Genomic DNA, 15,736 nt, shown 5'->3' with positions numbered 1-15,736 from the left:
TTTATATATAGTTTGTTCTCACGCGAACATACGGTAGACGCGTGACTTTTTATCTAAGATAAGGGAGCCTTCAGTTATTACTTACAGAGGGGGAAATGCGTTGGGGTCACTTTTAACAAATTGGTTCTCGGAAGTGCTATATTTTAGAAAATGGAATCAGGGGAGGATGACATTTGTATCTCACTTAACATTATTTTGTTATTTTGGCATCACAACACGTACTACCACGTCTCATTTCTGCAATATCCCACCACTGCCACCAAATCACCGCTGACAATCATGCAATGAATCAGTTTTTAGTTGTGATGTGAGGAGACGGGTGGGTCTCACACGAGTGATGGGAGAACAGTGTGGTAACTTAACTGGGGATAATCAGTTTGTATAGTCTTCTTCCGGAACGAAAACAACACAAATATCGGTGCTGAGATTTAGCGACAAAACGCCTCACGACTGAGCAATTCATTTCTATTGTTTTAATTTAATCAATATCTTGGAACAAACACGAAACAAAAACAACGCACATAGACAAGTTTTCAGATTTTCAAATGGTTTACTTTATTTTTATGATGGCAGCCAGAAAATGTTGTGGTTAATACAACAATAAAAAAAAATTATGTTACTTTACTGGCCCCTGTGGTAGGGATTAGCATATATGAAGCAGGTACTATAGATCACATATTACTGTAGCCGAGCAGACAACAATTTTTTTATCAAATTCATAAACAAATTGAAAGTATTGACAGGACAAACTTTTGGACACACTCAGTTTTGTTCATCTTGGAAAGAAATATATATCACCTTTTAATAGTCACCATGGACAGAAATATACAACTTGTTTAATATTCACCATGGAAAGAAATACACAACTTTGTAATATTCACCATACAAAATAATATACAACTTTGTAATATTCACCATGGAAAGAAATATACAACTTTGTAATATTCACCATGGAAAGAAATATACAACTTTGTAATATTCACCATGGAAAGAAATATACAACTTTGTAATATTCACCATGGAAAGTAATATACAACTTTGTAATATTCATGATGGAAAGAAATATACAACTTTGTAATATTCACCATGGAAAGAAATATACATCATTTTGTTATATTCACCATGGAAAGAATTACACAACTTTGTAATATTCACCATGGAAAGAAATATACATCACTTTGTAATATCCAAAGTCACGTCAAACATCTTGTTTTCGAAATGTTATACAATGTGTCTAATTACTAGTACACGTGTATGCTAATTAGTAATTATCTTTGTCCCTAAAATGTTATTCAGGATCTGTGGCATATAGTCCGTTCGCAGTACTAGTGACCACTGAATCTATTCCCTTAAACATGGTCGAGGTGTGTAAATCTTTGACTGCAATGGGGCATGGCTAATTTGACTGCAAGGTAACCAACCATTCTTTGCCCGCAGTAAACAATCTCAGCATTTCCAAACAGGGATTAGATCATCACACGGAGTGAGCAAATTGTTAGACTTTCAAAATGTATATGCAAATGACCGATTTTGAATGAATGAATGAATGAATGAATGAATGAATGAATGAATGAATGAATGAATGAATGAATGAATGTATGTATGTATGATTTTCTAGGCCACCCACCCACCCCATCCGCATCATGTATATCTGGTAAAGTTCACTCTGATAACAAACAGAAACAGTGATTAATTGCCGACCTGTTAACAACCTTTTACTAGACAAAGCTTAGGTTCTCCCTGACAGTAGTAACCTCACGTGTATATCATATCGACATTAGCAAATGGGAAGCGTTATCTTTGTAAAGGTATTTTATCTTCTTTGTTATCACCTCCTGGGAAATGACAGGCTTTGAAGCTCGTATAAGTCAACAAGGTGTATACCCGTCTGTGCACTCAGCATTTACAGTGTACAGAAGCGCTTCTAACGTCGTTTAAACCATGATACAGGCACGGAGACTGGTTGGCAAGGTGGCCATGATTACGGGCTCAACTGACGGGTAAGTTAGCAGTATACTATCCACATGTCAAAATTATACATATATAAATTTAATAAAACTGAAACATGAACATTTATCCAAATTAAATTATTACAGTAGTGGTACATGAATAATAAACTCATTTGGCATATTACCATTTATTTTAAGTTTATAAATCTGACGTTAAATAACAGTTTTATGTTCGTCATAAATATAATTATATATCAAACTTATGTATGTGTCACGGCCTGCTCAATCACTAGCAAAGTACCACGCGTCTGTCATTATAACAGTTATCATATGGAAGCAAACACATACCATAATCAACCAAAAACTAAATCTGTCAGTAACCGTTCATTCATTATATCGCCACATTCATTCATTCGTCCGTCCGTTCATTCATTCATCCGTTCTTTCGTTCGTTCGTTCATTCATCCATTCATTCTCCTACCCATCCACCTGCTTAACCACACACCCGCTCACCCACCCAACTCACTCACTCACTCTATCACTCTCTCATTCGAATGAATGAATGAATGAATGAAGGAACGAACGAACAAATAAACAAACGGACGAACGAACGAATGAACGAACGAACGAACGAACGAATGAACGAATGAATGAATGAATGAATGAATGAATGACTTTGTTGGCCAACATTTTTGTATGCCGGAATACCTGGATAAATAGACCAATAGATAAATAGATGGATAAATAGACCCAGAGATAAATAGACAAATGAATACTCTGATTTATTTCAATGGATGGCATATATATTCTCTACTTTTTAGTATCGGGTTCGGAATCGCCAGGAGACTAGCGCAAGAAGGTGCCGATGTCATGATATCAAGCCGTACACAGTCAAACGTTGACGATGCTATAGAAAAGCTGAGATCGGAAAAGTTGAATGTATCTGGCACGGTTTGCGATGTAGCAGACGACAGCCACAGGAACAGACTTATCAAAGAGGTAACCTTCCTGCCGAAATTACTAGGGGGAAATAGTTTGTTTTTTTAAATTGTTTGGCTAATTTCGATTTTTATTTACATTTTAAGAAATGATATTGTTTACCGAAAATATTATTGTTAATAATATTTGCATTTACAAACTTTATTTATCGCATTCACCTTGTAATGCGATAAGGTTGCAGTGTGGATAGTTTTGGTCACGTGAAAGGTGTTATTAATAGGACTGCCGTGCACACAGTGCAACAACCTTGAAGGCCTAAAACCACTTGTAAATGTGTTGAATGTTTATTTGGAATTATTAATAGCAATGATATAAATCCAAGGTCAGTCTATAAATCAATGTCACACACGCCAACGTTGTGTTAGAGTAAACATCAAATGACCTTGACTTTGTTTTTAACCCACAGACCTTGAGAACGTATGGAGGGATCGATATTTTAGTCAACAGTGCCGTATACACACCACCATTCAAGTCAATCGTTGAGGTATGAGTAAGCTGCCAATGCAGTCATCTTTGCCTCGCGTCGTTTTAGTGGTGGCTATTTGCCCTATGTTATGAGGGGGGGGGGGTCTTTTCATTTCATTTCCCTCCAATTGCCCTAATGCCCTTCCCCTCCTCCCCTCCTCCCCTCTTCATCCCTTCGTCCTCCTTCCTCCTTATGCCTGTTGCGTAGTAGACTATATACTTTAGACAATACAGAGATCTTAGTTGTAATAATGTTTCTTCCTGGCCATAGGTCATGTTGAGACACTTATTGAAGTGTAGATTTGATCTATCGTTGGTGCATTATTGATTGTTGATGCTCTTCTTTATTCGCTATTTGTGTCTTCAATAAGTCATAACATATGTGTGTTAAAAGCTACCTTACACGTTTATCATATTTGTCAATTCGTTTATATTGAGAAAATACTTAAAAAATAGAGATAAATACGTGCTCCTGATAACAATACATTTCTACTGATGGGAACATTATAAAGCGATTTTTTTTATTTTTTGAGTAAGATTGAGTGACAAGTTTTTTGTACATTATAAGTCACAAAAACAGCAGAACACGCTTGTGGTTTACACAACACAACTCGCGCTTTGAACGACAAAGTCGTGTTCCCTTACCTGTGTGACCTTTCTATGACCCCCTGATAGAAACACGTCATTGGAAATATTTTTGTTCAATGAATTTAATGGCAAGACATATTATTTTATGAGAAAAGGGGCGTTTGGTTGGTTTTGAACTCTTTTCTATATAACAAAACAAACAAACAAACAAACAAACAAACAAACAAACAAACAAACAAAAGGAAACTTTGAAATCAGTATTTCGTCATGATTCCAAGTTCTTGACCACTGTCAAATAGTCGAAGCGTTTCTCTGATTTTCCTTTAATAATCTGACTGTTATAATTGTTTGGTGCTCCTACATAATATGTTTCCATGGTTACGAGCATCAGTCCAGTTTCCAGGTTTTTTTATCTTCAGTCAAACAAATAATTTATTTTTGGAAATCCTAGTTTTGCATATTTAAATCGTCCATACATTCGGATACAGCTGCACTAGCTGTAACAAGAACGTGTTTTCTTTTACATAGTTTTCTAGATACGATGACTTAATTGTAATAACCTACACCCTGAACAGTATTGAATCACCTATGAGTACACGTATTTTGTCGCTGTACACATATCATCGGGTGCAATACATCCGATCAAAGTTGAATTTTTGGTCCGCACCCAAAACTAAGTGTCCCTAAATGCGATTACGATTTCAACCTGTTGCTGTATTATGGATGAAATCTACCTCTAACTAACATGTACAATGTCTAATTATTGGTATTTTAACAATATTCAGTGAATATATTGTTGTTGTCTGATCGGGGAAAATACTCCAGTTACATCTAGTGCATCTTTAATGTATTCCTTGTAGTAAATATATTAATATTGGGTGAAGCATAACTCGATAATTCATGCGTGCAAACTAACATAGTAACTAAATTTCAAAATTGTACATTTTTTTCTCCAGACAACAGAAGAACTGTGGGACCAGGTATGCTATTTATGTCTTTGTTTCGTTAAACATTAAACCGCGATACTCATAAAGTTTAACCTTTACCCGAGATTGGGACTCAGTCACTGTGAACTTTGGTATTAAGGCCAACTACATCGGCGACTGTGCAATGTGTGAATTACTAGTTTGACCCAGGATAGAGTTATAAGTGTACTACTACAGTGAATTGCAGAATAGTATGGGAGAATTAGTATTCTTTCCAGTAGCCTTCTTGTCTAAAAGACGCCGTTTTCACAACTGCGTTCATAACATCAAAAGATATACGTAGGCTGCAAATGTACAAAGATATATATAATGTATATACAATTGAAAACCATGCCACATGAAGTAGAGTAATCTATTGGTTGGACAAAATCTTACAAGTATTTTTTTTTTAAATTTTAATGTCTGGTTCGAGAAAAAAGTCTGCTTGCGCTACATATTCTTTTCATGCAATATCACCTTAGATAGCAAATTGTTAGACGATATGGGTACCTCTTGAGTAAACTTCTACGTCAGTAACTACGGTATTTTCATGATTTTAGAAGACAACCGTGTCGATTTTTGGCCAAAATACCCGTAGCCATTGCTTAATTGCTGAGCGAGAATAATCATCAAAATATACAAAATGAGATAACTATCTCATGTTACAACACAGTAACCGGCGTCTGCGGACTATTCCCTCAGAGCAATATCCATTGGTATTTAGGCCAAAGATCGACACGTTGTCTTCTAAAATCACGAAAATACCGTCGTTATTGCCGTAGAAGTTACTCACCTGTATTTTACACTGGGCACAAACATTTTGTACTTACGTCATCGCCAGGCGTGCGCTCTTATAATGGTATTGAAGACCCCCCCCCAAAAAAAAAAAAAAAAAAAAAAATATATATATATATATATATATACTCGGTGAGTATCAATCTGCTAAGACAGTGCTCTATACCGCAGTGGCAGAGCGCAATAGTTTTGGTAGTACTGGAACTCTTTCTTGGTTGTAACTCGGAGTTTCACGCATTGTGCGATCATCAGACAACATTCTCATCAATTTGTACAGGACCTGAAATTCGAAATGACCGATGAATACTCGAACTTCAAATTTGAGTCAAAGGAAAATTTTTGATTTTGGAAATTATACAAAAGAATTCCTTATTGTTAGGAAAGTGGGTAAACCTCTATACACCTAATAATATAAGTTGTTTGTGGTTTTGACAGGTTTTTGATGTGAACTTGAAGGCATCGTTCTTTCTTTCCAAGGCTGCTTTACCACATCTGATCGAAAGAGGGTATGTTCTATACAGTTCTCTTGAATGTTTTTGGGAAATTACATTTTAGGCCTAAAAAATAATTGTTTGGTTCCGGTTACCCGACCCCCACCTAGCTTTTCACTGCCGTCCCTAAACTTTTTTTTCGTATTAGAAAAAAAAATCGCAAAGATTGTGAAGTCTCACGAGAAATAGTGGATGCGGAATATGACATCAACTATAAAAGACAAAATAAAACTATTCTTCTAATCTGTAATGGCTGTACATCTGATAAGTAACAAACAACACAGAGACGATTTGGAAAACAGTGGAAAACCTGAACTAAACACTCACACAGCAAAAAATATATATGCAATAAAATAAAACAAAAATCTACCTACCCCACGCATTCTAAATTGAGAGTAATTGGACTCACACAACTTTTTTATTAGGCCTTAGCTAAAGATTTGCATGGTGGCATGTTAGTTCATTCCATTTCAACAAAATGTAGCAAAAAATGTATTTTTAAAGTGTAGCAATCGCAGTTTCTGATTTTTTTCTGCCAGTGCGTGCTTCTGTGTAGCAAACAGAGACAGAACAGTAACCTGCTATACGCTGTACTATATTTTTTTTGTCATAGAATCCTTGTAGCTCTAGTCTAGTGCTATTCTTCATCGTATCTCATGATGATTCGATACCACGTTGACATCCAGACTACGTGTATAGGATGTCATAGATTTAGCCAGTAGACAAGTTACATTTTATTTGGTATATTCTAGTATTCTAGATTTTGTTTTGTACGGCCCAATGTTACATTGGCTCATGATATTGTTAACCTTTCAGTGGTGGTTCCATTCTATACGTTGCATCTGCAGGAGGATATCACACAGGGCAGGTAGGTCACTGTGATAGTTTTGTAACACTGTTATGTTATCTGATTTCAAAGGGTCGGAACTAAAAATAGTAACAATAAAGAACTAAAAATGTGCATCTGGTCAGCAATTTAAGGTTGGTCACATGACTACCGGTCTAAGGTCGAAATACCAAGGTATCCTTGAACATAAACACGTACGTCCTCAATATATAAGGACACTAAATATGAATGAAAAGTTTCTTATCCACACAAACGTTGACTAAATCACAAGACCTACGGACCTACTGTCGAATTAAACACCCTGTGGACAGTTTGACACAAATTAACTTAAGTTTTGACTGGAATCGTATCAGTAATACTGACTAGCGAATTGGTGAGAGGAAAATCGTGTTACTTTCCCGCTAAGAATATTTTGACAACATTTTTTGTCTTTCTGTAATTTTAAGCACATCTCAACTTAATTTTAAACTAGGATAATTGAAATAATATCTATATATGTGAAATCGACGTCACTTGTCTATGACTATATTCAAACTTGTGAAACTTTAAAAAGGTAACCTACATCTTTCTGTCATGCAAATCTATAGTAAGGGGTGGTTATGGGTAGTAACACACACAAGTAAGAAAATGTGCTACTAAGCATCACATTGTGTCACCATTTCGTATTATGTGTTCGGTGTCCTATACGATACCTTAAAACAACCGGGGTGTTGACCTGTTGAATTAGTTCCATGACTCCTTAACATTATTTTGGAAGAATATTGGACTCAAAATATTGACTCCAACTCATTCCGTATCTTTGCTTTTTTCAGCACCGCAGTGCGTTTACAGTCAGTAAAACAGCAATATATGGATTGACAAAGGCACTTGTTCCTGAATGTGTTGGGGTGAATATTCGAGTAAATTGTTTGGCCCCTGGGTTTATTGAATCCGGGGAATCGGATGAGGTAAGGGTCAGTACACTATATGTCTGTGGCTATATTAGTTGAAAGATAGAATATGACAAGAACGACGACGGATTTGGAGCTACAACAAGGAGACATGACATAATTATATATTCTTACCCACGTGTGAACAACAATAGATACCCTGTATGTATGTATGTATGTATGTATGTATGTATGTATGTATGTATGTATGTATGTATCAATGTATGTCTGTGGTCAATCTAGTAGTAATAATCAGTCTTATTTTTCGTAGGGGCACAAACTGAATGTATACGCATTTGGGCATAGTTTTCGCCGCATATTAAATAGTACTCACAGTAGTATTGTACTTAGAGAAGCACTTGAAATTAACTGAACTGAAACCTAAGATTAATATATAATGTTGAGGAAATCCCTACTATGCAACCAATTGTTCTAACAATGCCATAATACAGTTGTAATGTTATAGAAGTCATGCATCAACATTAACATTATACTAGGGTGTGGTTTCATTGGAGTAGGTTTACAACCCTTGCATGAGCTAGTTATCTAGAAATACTGTTGATCTGAGTGTTGTCTTAGCAGTACTGGTCAATTAAAACTGACTTTGGAGGTGTTGGAAAGTCGTCTCCTTACCATAATATCAAACAGAGATATATTGATACAAAATAACATTGTGAGTCTCTGATGTAAGTTCATGCTATGTTCTTATCAGTTTGTTTATATAGACATGTTGTATATGGCAGTATGTCTAACTTTCACCGGCATAAACCAAGTGATAGAAGCATGGCATGCATCTACACCTATAGTTTTTGTATCAATGTATGACAATGACAATGTGCGATATGGAGAAGACAGTATGAAGGCACCTCCAAAGCCAGTTATAATAATCCACCACTGATAAAACGATGTTCTAGTCAGCAGTATTTCTAGACAACTGGTGCAATGGTAGTACTTTGAGTAAAATGCTTCTAAACTCAGCATGTGTCTCTTTAATCCTACCAGGTGGAAGAGAACCCTTTGGTAATGAAGAAAGTCATAGGCCGGATACCAATGAAAAGGTGAGTAAACAATATGTATGACCTCAATGACCTGATGCATTAGTTGCCTTGGTATCACTGTGACTTGTATATTTTACACTGAAACTCTAGCATCTCGCGAAAGTTTGTAACGCGAGATTAATTATGTTCTTCATGACGTAACGCAATCAACGAACGTTATTTTACAGTCTCCATAGAAACTAATTAACTTTTTTTCATTAGACAGCAGAAAATATTTCGAACATTTTGATAAAAGTTCTTACAACTACAGCCTGAATTGAAATAAATTGATAAATATATCATGTCCTTTTTTGCATTTGTCATTAGGCCTGGTACAGTAGAAGAATGTGCTGCTGCAGCTGCGTTTCTTTGCTCTGACGATGCGTCCTACATGACCGGGGAAGTTCTTCCTCTGGCCGGAGGTGGTGCGACGAGATTGTAATGTTCGATGTCACGAAGAAAAAAGATTCGAAACTTTCCACTTCACAACATTGACACTGAATTTTCTGTTTTGAGAAACGATGTGACGAATAGCCGTGGAAGCAGACATGAATTATGGGGGGGGGGGACAAGATCGAAAGGAGTTGAGAAGCCATCCATAACATTACAACGATTCAGATATATTAAACGTGGTCTGTAACTGAAAAACCAACTTACAATCGACCCGGCCCTTGAATGAACCGCTCCAAAATCTACCTGACTGACTTGCACAGCTTAGCCTACGTTAATCTGAAGTTCGTTCTAAATATCAGCATTGGATTTTTATTCAAAAACTTTGACAGAACAGAAAGATGTACTAGTTACTACCAATCTAGAGAGAGTATAGAATCTGAGTCTCAATTAAACGGCACGAGAATGTATTTTTGGGATTCAGCAAGAATCAAAGAGATGCCAAGAATTTCCAAGAATTTCACGAATGTTCACCGAAACATCATTAGAAATATCGAATCAACATAAAACACCCATTGATCAAATCTATATTGTGAAATATCGAGTAGAAAACATAAGCAGACACGTATCCCAACCTCAAGTTTAAAGTAGAGTGCATTTCGGGGACAAATTTCCCTGAAAATAAAAGTTCTTAAATCTCTCCACACTTTGCCACATGAAAATTTTGTTTCCCTTTGAAATGATATAAAAAATTTGGGGTTTCACCATCTTGTTTTCAAGGAAATCATCAATCCTTTAACATACTATTCGGCGGCCATATTGAATTCTAAATTTTGATATCATTTTGAACTCCATTTTTTTTTTAAATGTACGGTGACCCCAGATTGTTGTTATTGATTTTAACTGAGAATAAGGTGAAGTTTTCTTGAACAAAGTAACAAGAGTTCAAAGAGTTTATTTCTTGGGTACTGTACAGCCCAACCTTTTAAGTGACACAACATTAAGAAAGGATACAGATAAGGTTCGAACGGAAACAGTGACATCTTAATTATTTGCAATCCAGTTCTACTTTTCAAAGAAAGAACACTTTATTATTTGGACTATAATATTTTTTTTTCATTTTCATTATATTTTTTTCATTGTCATATTTTACCAGAATAGTTGATGTTCAGTTTGTATTAGCCACAGATGTGTTTGTCAATGAAACTGTCTTTTTGATAATAAAACTTAAGCTTCTTTGTATTGAAAGTTGAAATCTAATGGAACATATTGATGTGTGTGTGAATGTGTTTGTTTGTTTGTTTGTTTGTTTGTTTGTTTGTTTGTTCGTTTGTTTGGTTGTTTTTTGTTTGGTTGTGCGGTACTACATATATTCATTGGATCAAGGTCTATTGTGCTGAATGGTAACAAGAATCCCATGGCATATTTTGGGTCCTCCGTTTGGTTCGCCACTCATTAATTCATACACTTACAAACTACAAACCCCACTCACTCCGTCACTGACTCACTTCACTGACTCACTGACTGACTGACTGACTGACTGACTCACTCACTCACTCACTCACTAACCAGCCTGAACCAAGATATGTGAATTTGCAGTTGTATGTTCAAGACAATGAGCGTACCAATGCTAACTTCTCCTTACGAAGGTAGCCCAACATTTATACTTAGACATAACCAACTAGATTAATTTATTAAACACGACCTGTAATTAAGTCTCAGTGCATTGTGCAAGGAACAAAACAAAAATATAAATAGCTCAGCAGATTTGATCATCATTATTTCCATTCATAAAATTACCTATTCAGTAGATTGAAATCAAACTCGAAAAAATCTCACAATCAAAACAATGCCAAGATGTTGTTCAGCCCCTGAAGTGCGAGTGGTAGTATATGAACAATGAAAACACCAACAATTACATCTGACATTTGACCTATGGGCCGTGCGTTGTAATCAAACTAACCTGATTTTGGGCCTTGTATGAAAAACATGTATATGGGTCAACGTCAATGCGAGGCTGAGAGCATGATAAGATATAGAGAAGGTTAGTTTTGAATGACTACTGACAGAGATGTTTGATATGTGGTCAACAATCAATGCAATATTTGGATAGAGATGGGATAGCGTGCAGTATCATCGAAGGTTTTTATCTATGGTGAACGGTAAACTTCAACCGAGTGAGTGAGTGGGTGGATGGGTGGGTGGGTTTTGGTTTTGAGTGAGTGAGTGAGTGAGTGAGTGAGTGAGTTCATTGAGTGAGTGAATGAGGGAGGGTGAGAGTGAGTGGGTGAGTGAGTGAGTGAGTGGAGGGAGGATGTGAGTGAGTATTAAAGTGAGGGAGGGAGGGAGTGAGCGAGTGGACAAGTTGAAAGCATTTTCTTCTGTCTGTGAAAAAGTAATTTCCGTTTATAACAAACGAAGAAGAACGTCATCATAAAAATGGCTGGGTGAGTTCAATACGATAGTAATCTTTGACCTTAAACGGATCATCGTCTGACACCACAAGAATCTTACAATTTTATTAAGGGGTGAGATCAATAGTTCAATGTAGGATGAAAAACTAAATTCTTTGGGGGGGGGGGCATTTCGATTCCCATCCTACAAAATAGATTTTACTTTTAATGGATGTTTAATACCCTTAAAGACAAATATTTCTTTAAAAATGGCAAATTGAGAAATGCAAGAATGTTTGCTATAGTAAATGCATGGCATTAAAATAAAGTGTCAGCAAAAGAACTAATTTTTTTACTCACTACATACTGGCTTTGAATTCATAGCACTATGTACTACTACATACTGATTTGAAATTGGGTGACAATGTGTGGTTTGAAACATTTTCAATTTTTAGTCTATTTAGTTGCAAGGGGGTGGGAGGTTGGGGTCTGAGGCCTAAGTTTAAGAATTTAGTTTTTTGTCCTACATTGTACTATTGATCTTACCCCTAATTAACGCAGCTACATTTGATCGTCTGGCTCAACAAAAATCTTATCAAGATTGCTACATTTTCTTCGGCGAGAAACCTTTAGCCGATCCACAACACTATTTGTAAAAACAATATCGCACTTTGAAAACTTTTGTAGCGTCAGACGATAAAATGTAGCAATTTGTCATATTTTTGTAGAGTTCAGATGCTACATTGTTACAATGTTAGTAAGATTTTTGTCGAACCGGGTGACGTTCTGTTTCAGATATACTGATTTCTAATGTAAGGGTGACCCTTTTTTTGTTTCTCATCTCCAGTGGAATAGTCAGGCGGGGCGTGCGGGCGAAATAAAACAAAGGGGGCAAGGAAAGGTCTGTATTTTTTCAGTTCTATTCTCTGTCCTTTCTGTCCTGTCAGTCTCTCTACAACTCATTTTCTCTTCTCTTTATTGAATTCCTTGTTACAGGTCTATTTCCTTCATTTTAGCAAGGTTGACAAGTCCGTAGAACAACTTTGTAAGAAGATGAATACTTATCAGCCTGATGGGTGTATATCTGTAGCCATGAAATATTGTATGATTTTACCAGGAGTACTTAGTCTAATACATTCGTCCTATTAATCAAAGTGGCGTTGACATCGCTAACAATTTTTTTCCAAGTTATCCAATTTGAACTTTAGTATGTAACTTTTTGAAACACTAATTGCGTGATTGTCATCAGTGTGCTCGAGGAATTTTCATTTATATATATGATTACTTCTATGAAACATTTTCTTCAGTGTGAATTTGTCAAAATAATCCACCAGATAACATTAACATGTAAACATTTCTAGAACTCAGGACTCCTTTGGGATTTACTGTTTAAAAGTAATTAAAAGTAATATTGTAAACATCGGTAACATGCCATGTTCTGCCAAGGTTTCCAACAAGTGGGGACAAAGACCCCTTGGTTGCAAAAAGTAGGGTCATTTGACAGGGAGTGGGGTCAATTATTATTGTCTATGAAATATATAATCATATATATTACCTCAGACCACTATAGAGATACTGTGGTCTGAGATATTCCATTACACAGAGACTATAACCTAGCTACATAAAACAAAAACCCAATTTTAAGTCATTTCTACAGAGTATATTATATATTGTTTCGAAAGATTGGACAGCCAGGTAGTCACAATTTTTAATCTGAACACCAACGAATAGCAGTGCTCAAATTTATAATTCCTTTTTTTTCAGACAAGGACAAAGAACAACTTCAAAATAAGTCACAGTGAACATGATTGAATAAAAACCTTGAGAAATCCTAAACTTGTAACCACTTGTTTCATTTTTACCTACCGTAAGGAAGGTCTTAATATAGCGATGAAGTCTGTGTGTGTGTGTGTGTGTGTGTGTGTGTGTGTGTGTCACGATTTCCGAAAAACGGCTGCATCAATTCAAACGAAATTTCATAGACATCTTCCATAGGGTAATGGCAAGAAATGATTAGGTTTTGGTAATAATCCAATGAATATTAATGACCAATTTGAGTAATTAATCGATCACACGAGTATAAAGTTGGTGTCAGATTCAGATTCAGGTAGAGTTATCTTATGAACGTTATATTGGGTGTCAGATGGACTCAGATCCGAAGACACCCAGACGGACTAAAACCTGAAACAATACCATTGAGACTACAGGGAAGACTATGTATGATCGTTACTGGCTGTGTATGATCGTGATTTGGTCCTGCTATATCAATTGACGACATTATTAGTTACATACCGTAAACTTGATTCGGAAAGCTGACATTAGGTACGTGTCATTGAAACTCAGAAATCTTGAACTAAAACTATCAACGACGTCAAAGTTGGGATGCTTTGTAAAAACCACTGTAATTATGTTCTGATTTGCACAACAAGTTCATTCTTCATGTCTGACCGGGCGCACACGCACCGGCCGTCTATAGTGGCCATGCCAGTGATCACGGATTGATTCAGTGCCCAACATTCACATATGTCACTGTGAACATCATGCCACACGATCCCCTAACACAGCTCAAAATACATACGTACTCATTTTGTTTCCATTAATCTAACCCATCAACAAATGAAAATCACATGTTCCGATTTCCGGTAGCAAGTTCAGTGTTTGGCACACATCAGTGAGTAAGTCAGAGGTCGCGATAGTGATGGTAGACAAAACATGTGACGAGAGACGTCCAGTTCGATGTCTCATCTACTCCCTCTAATGTTTCAATTTGTAGATTAAGTTTATCAAAGTTGATCTTTTTGTGTCATTTTTTATGTTAACAATAGAACTATGCGTTGTCACTGTATCTTATATGATGTCAACAAAACTTTCCTTTACGGAGTCAGTATACTTCGTGTGGGATTGACATCAGGGCTTTGCCGCGGACTTAAATAATTTTGATGTCTGCCATGCCGTAAAATGAATGTGCCAAAGCGACGCAACATGGGGAAATTATTGCGTCATTTGTAATTTTAGGGGGGGGGGCAAGGTCGCGGCCTCGGCAGAACACTGGTACATGGTCGAAGACGCCATGAGGAACGTTTGATGTTCGTTCGAACCTTACAATCTTGCTGTGTTGAACCCGGGGGTCGGTCGGAAATTTTTTTTTAAAAAAGGGTTTTTTCTGATGTCGGAGCTGCAAATTAGGGTCGGTGGAGAGAAACAGAAAAATAAAAAGGGCTGCCCTAACAAGAAAGGCTGAAGAAAACTTAGTTTTGTCTAATAGATGAACGATAAAATATAATTCCTTTGGAATGGTAAATTGGAAACAAATGGGCTGCTTTGATCCTTTTACTACGGACCTTGATCACTCAATGTTTTAGGATATTCAGCGTTAATGTCGCTCTCCGAACCATGCAGAATAATATGTCCGTAAATTGACGGTAGTTGGTATCCTTGGTCCCTGTTCATCAGGATGGGTCTTCTCTGTCTGATATATATGGTTTCCTTTACTTTGCGTTTTAACCAGTCCTGTTCTCTGACTAGAATCTTTACTTGGTTTTTATCCCATTACACATTGTGGCCAGTCTTGTTGCAGAGGTCCCGAACTCTAATATATGGTTTTTGTCAGAAAGCTATTGATTTGCGTTACGTTGGCGTTTTACCACGTATAAGGGTGTATCTAAACGATTGCTGCTACCCACAATATAAATTCACCTATCTATAAAAGTTGAATACAGGACAGACGGCACTAAATGTTTCTCCTTTTCAAAAGCTGTCTCCATCGATTGCATTTATCTTTGAGAGAACTGTTGACTCTCGGATGTCGGTGTGAATTGGTAACAGTTACGATCCTCCAACCTGCCACCAGCGCGTGATTTATACCGGGATGAATAATTGTTTGCGTAC

The 15,736-nt window shown here is 36.6% G+C and overlaps 1 protein-coding gene across 1 annotated transcript; it reads left to right on the top strand.

Moving 5' to 3' along the window:
• The first annotated feature begins 1,941 nt into the window (after window positions 1-1,941).
• Window positions 1,942-9,507, top strand: LOC144438021 (dehydrogenase/reductase SDR family member 4-like). Its single transcript, XM_078127053.1, has 9 exons — window positions 1,942-2,000; window positions 2,771-2,948; window positions 3,355-3,432; window positions 4,958-4,981; window positions 6,197-6,267; window positions 7,069-7,120; window positions 7,912-8,046; window positions 9,031-9,086; window positions 9,393-9,507. The coding sequence occupies exons 1-9, from the start codon at window positions 1,942-1,944 to the stop codon at window positions 9,505-9,507; spliced, it is 768 nt and encodes a 255-aa protein (XP_077983179.1).
• The last annotated feature ends 6,229 nt before the right edge of the window (window positions 9,508-15,736 follow it).

Source organism: Glandiceps talaboti, chromosome 7, assembly GCF_964340395.1.
Source record: "Glandiceps talaboti chromosome 7, keGlaTala1.1, whole genome shotgun sequence".
NCBI lineage: Eukaryota > Metazoa > Hemichordata > Enteropneusta > Spengelidae > Glandiceps > Glandiceps talaboti.
The sequence above is the reverse complement of the archived record's forward strand: the minus strand, read 5'-3'. Positions and strand labels throughout refer to the sequence as shown.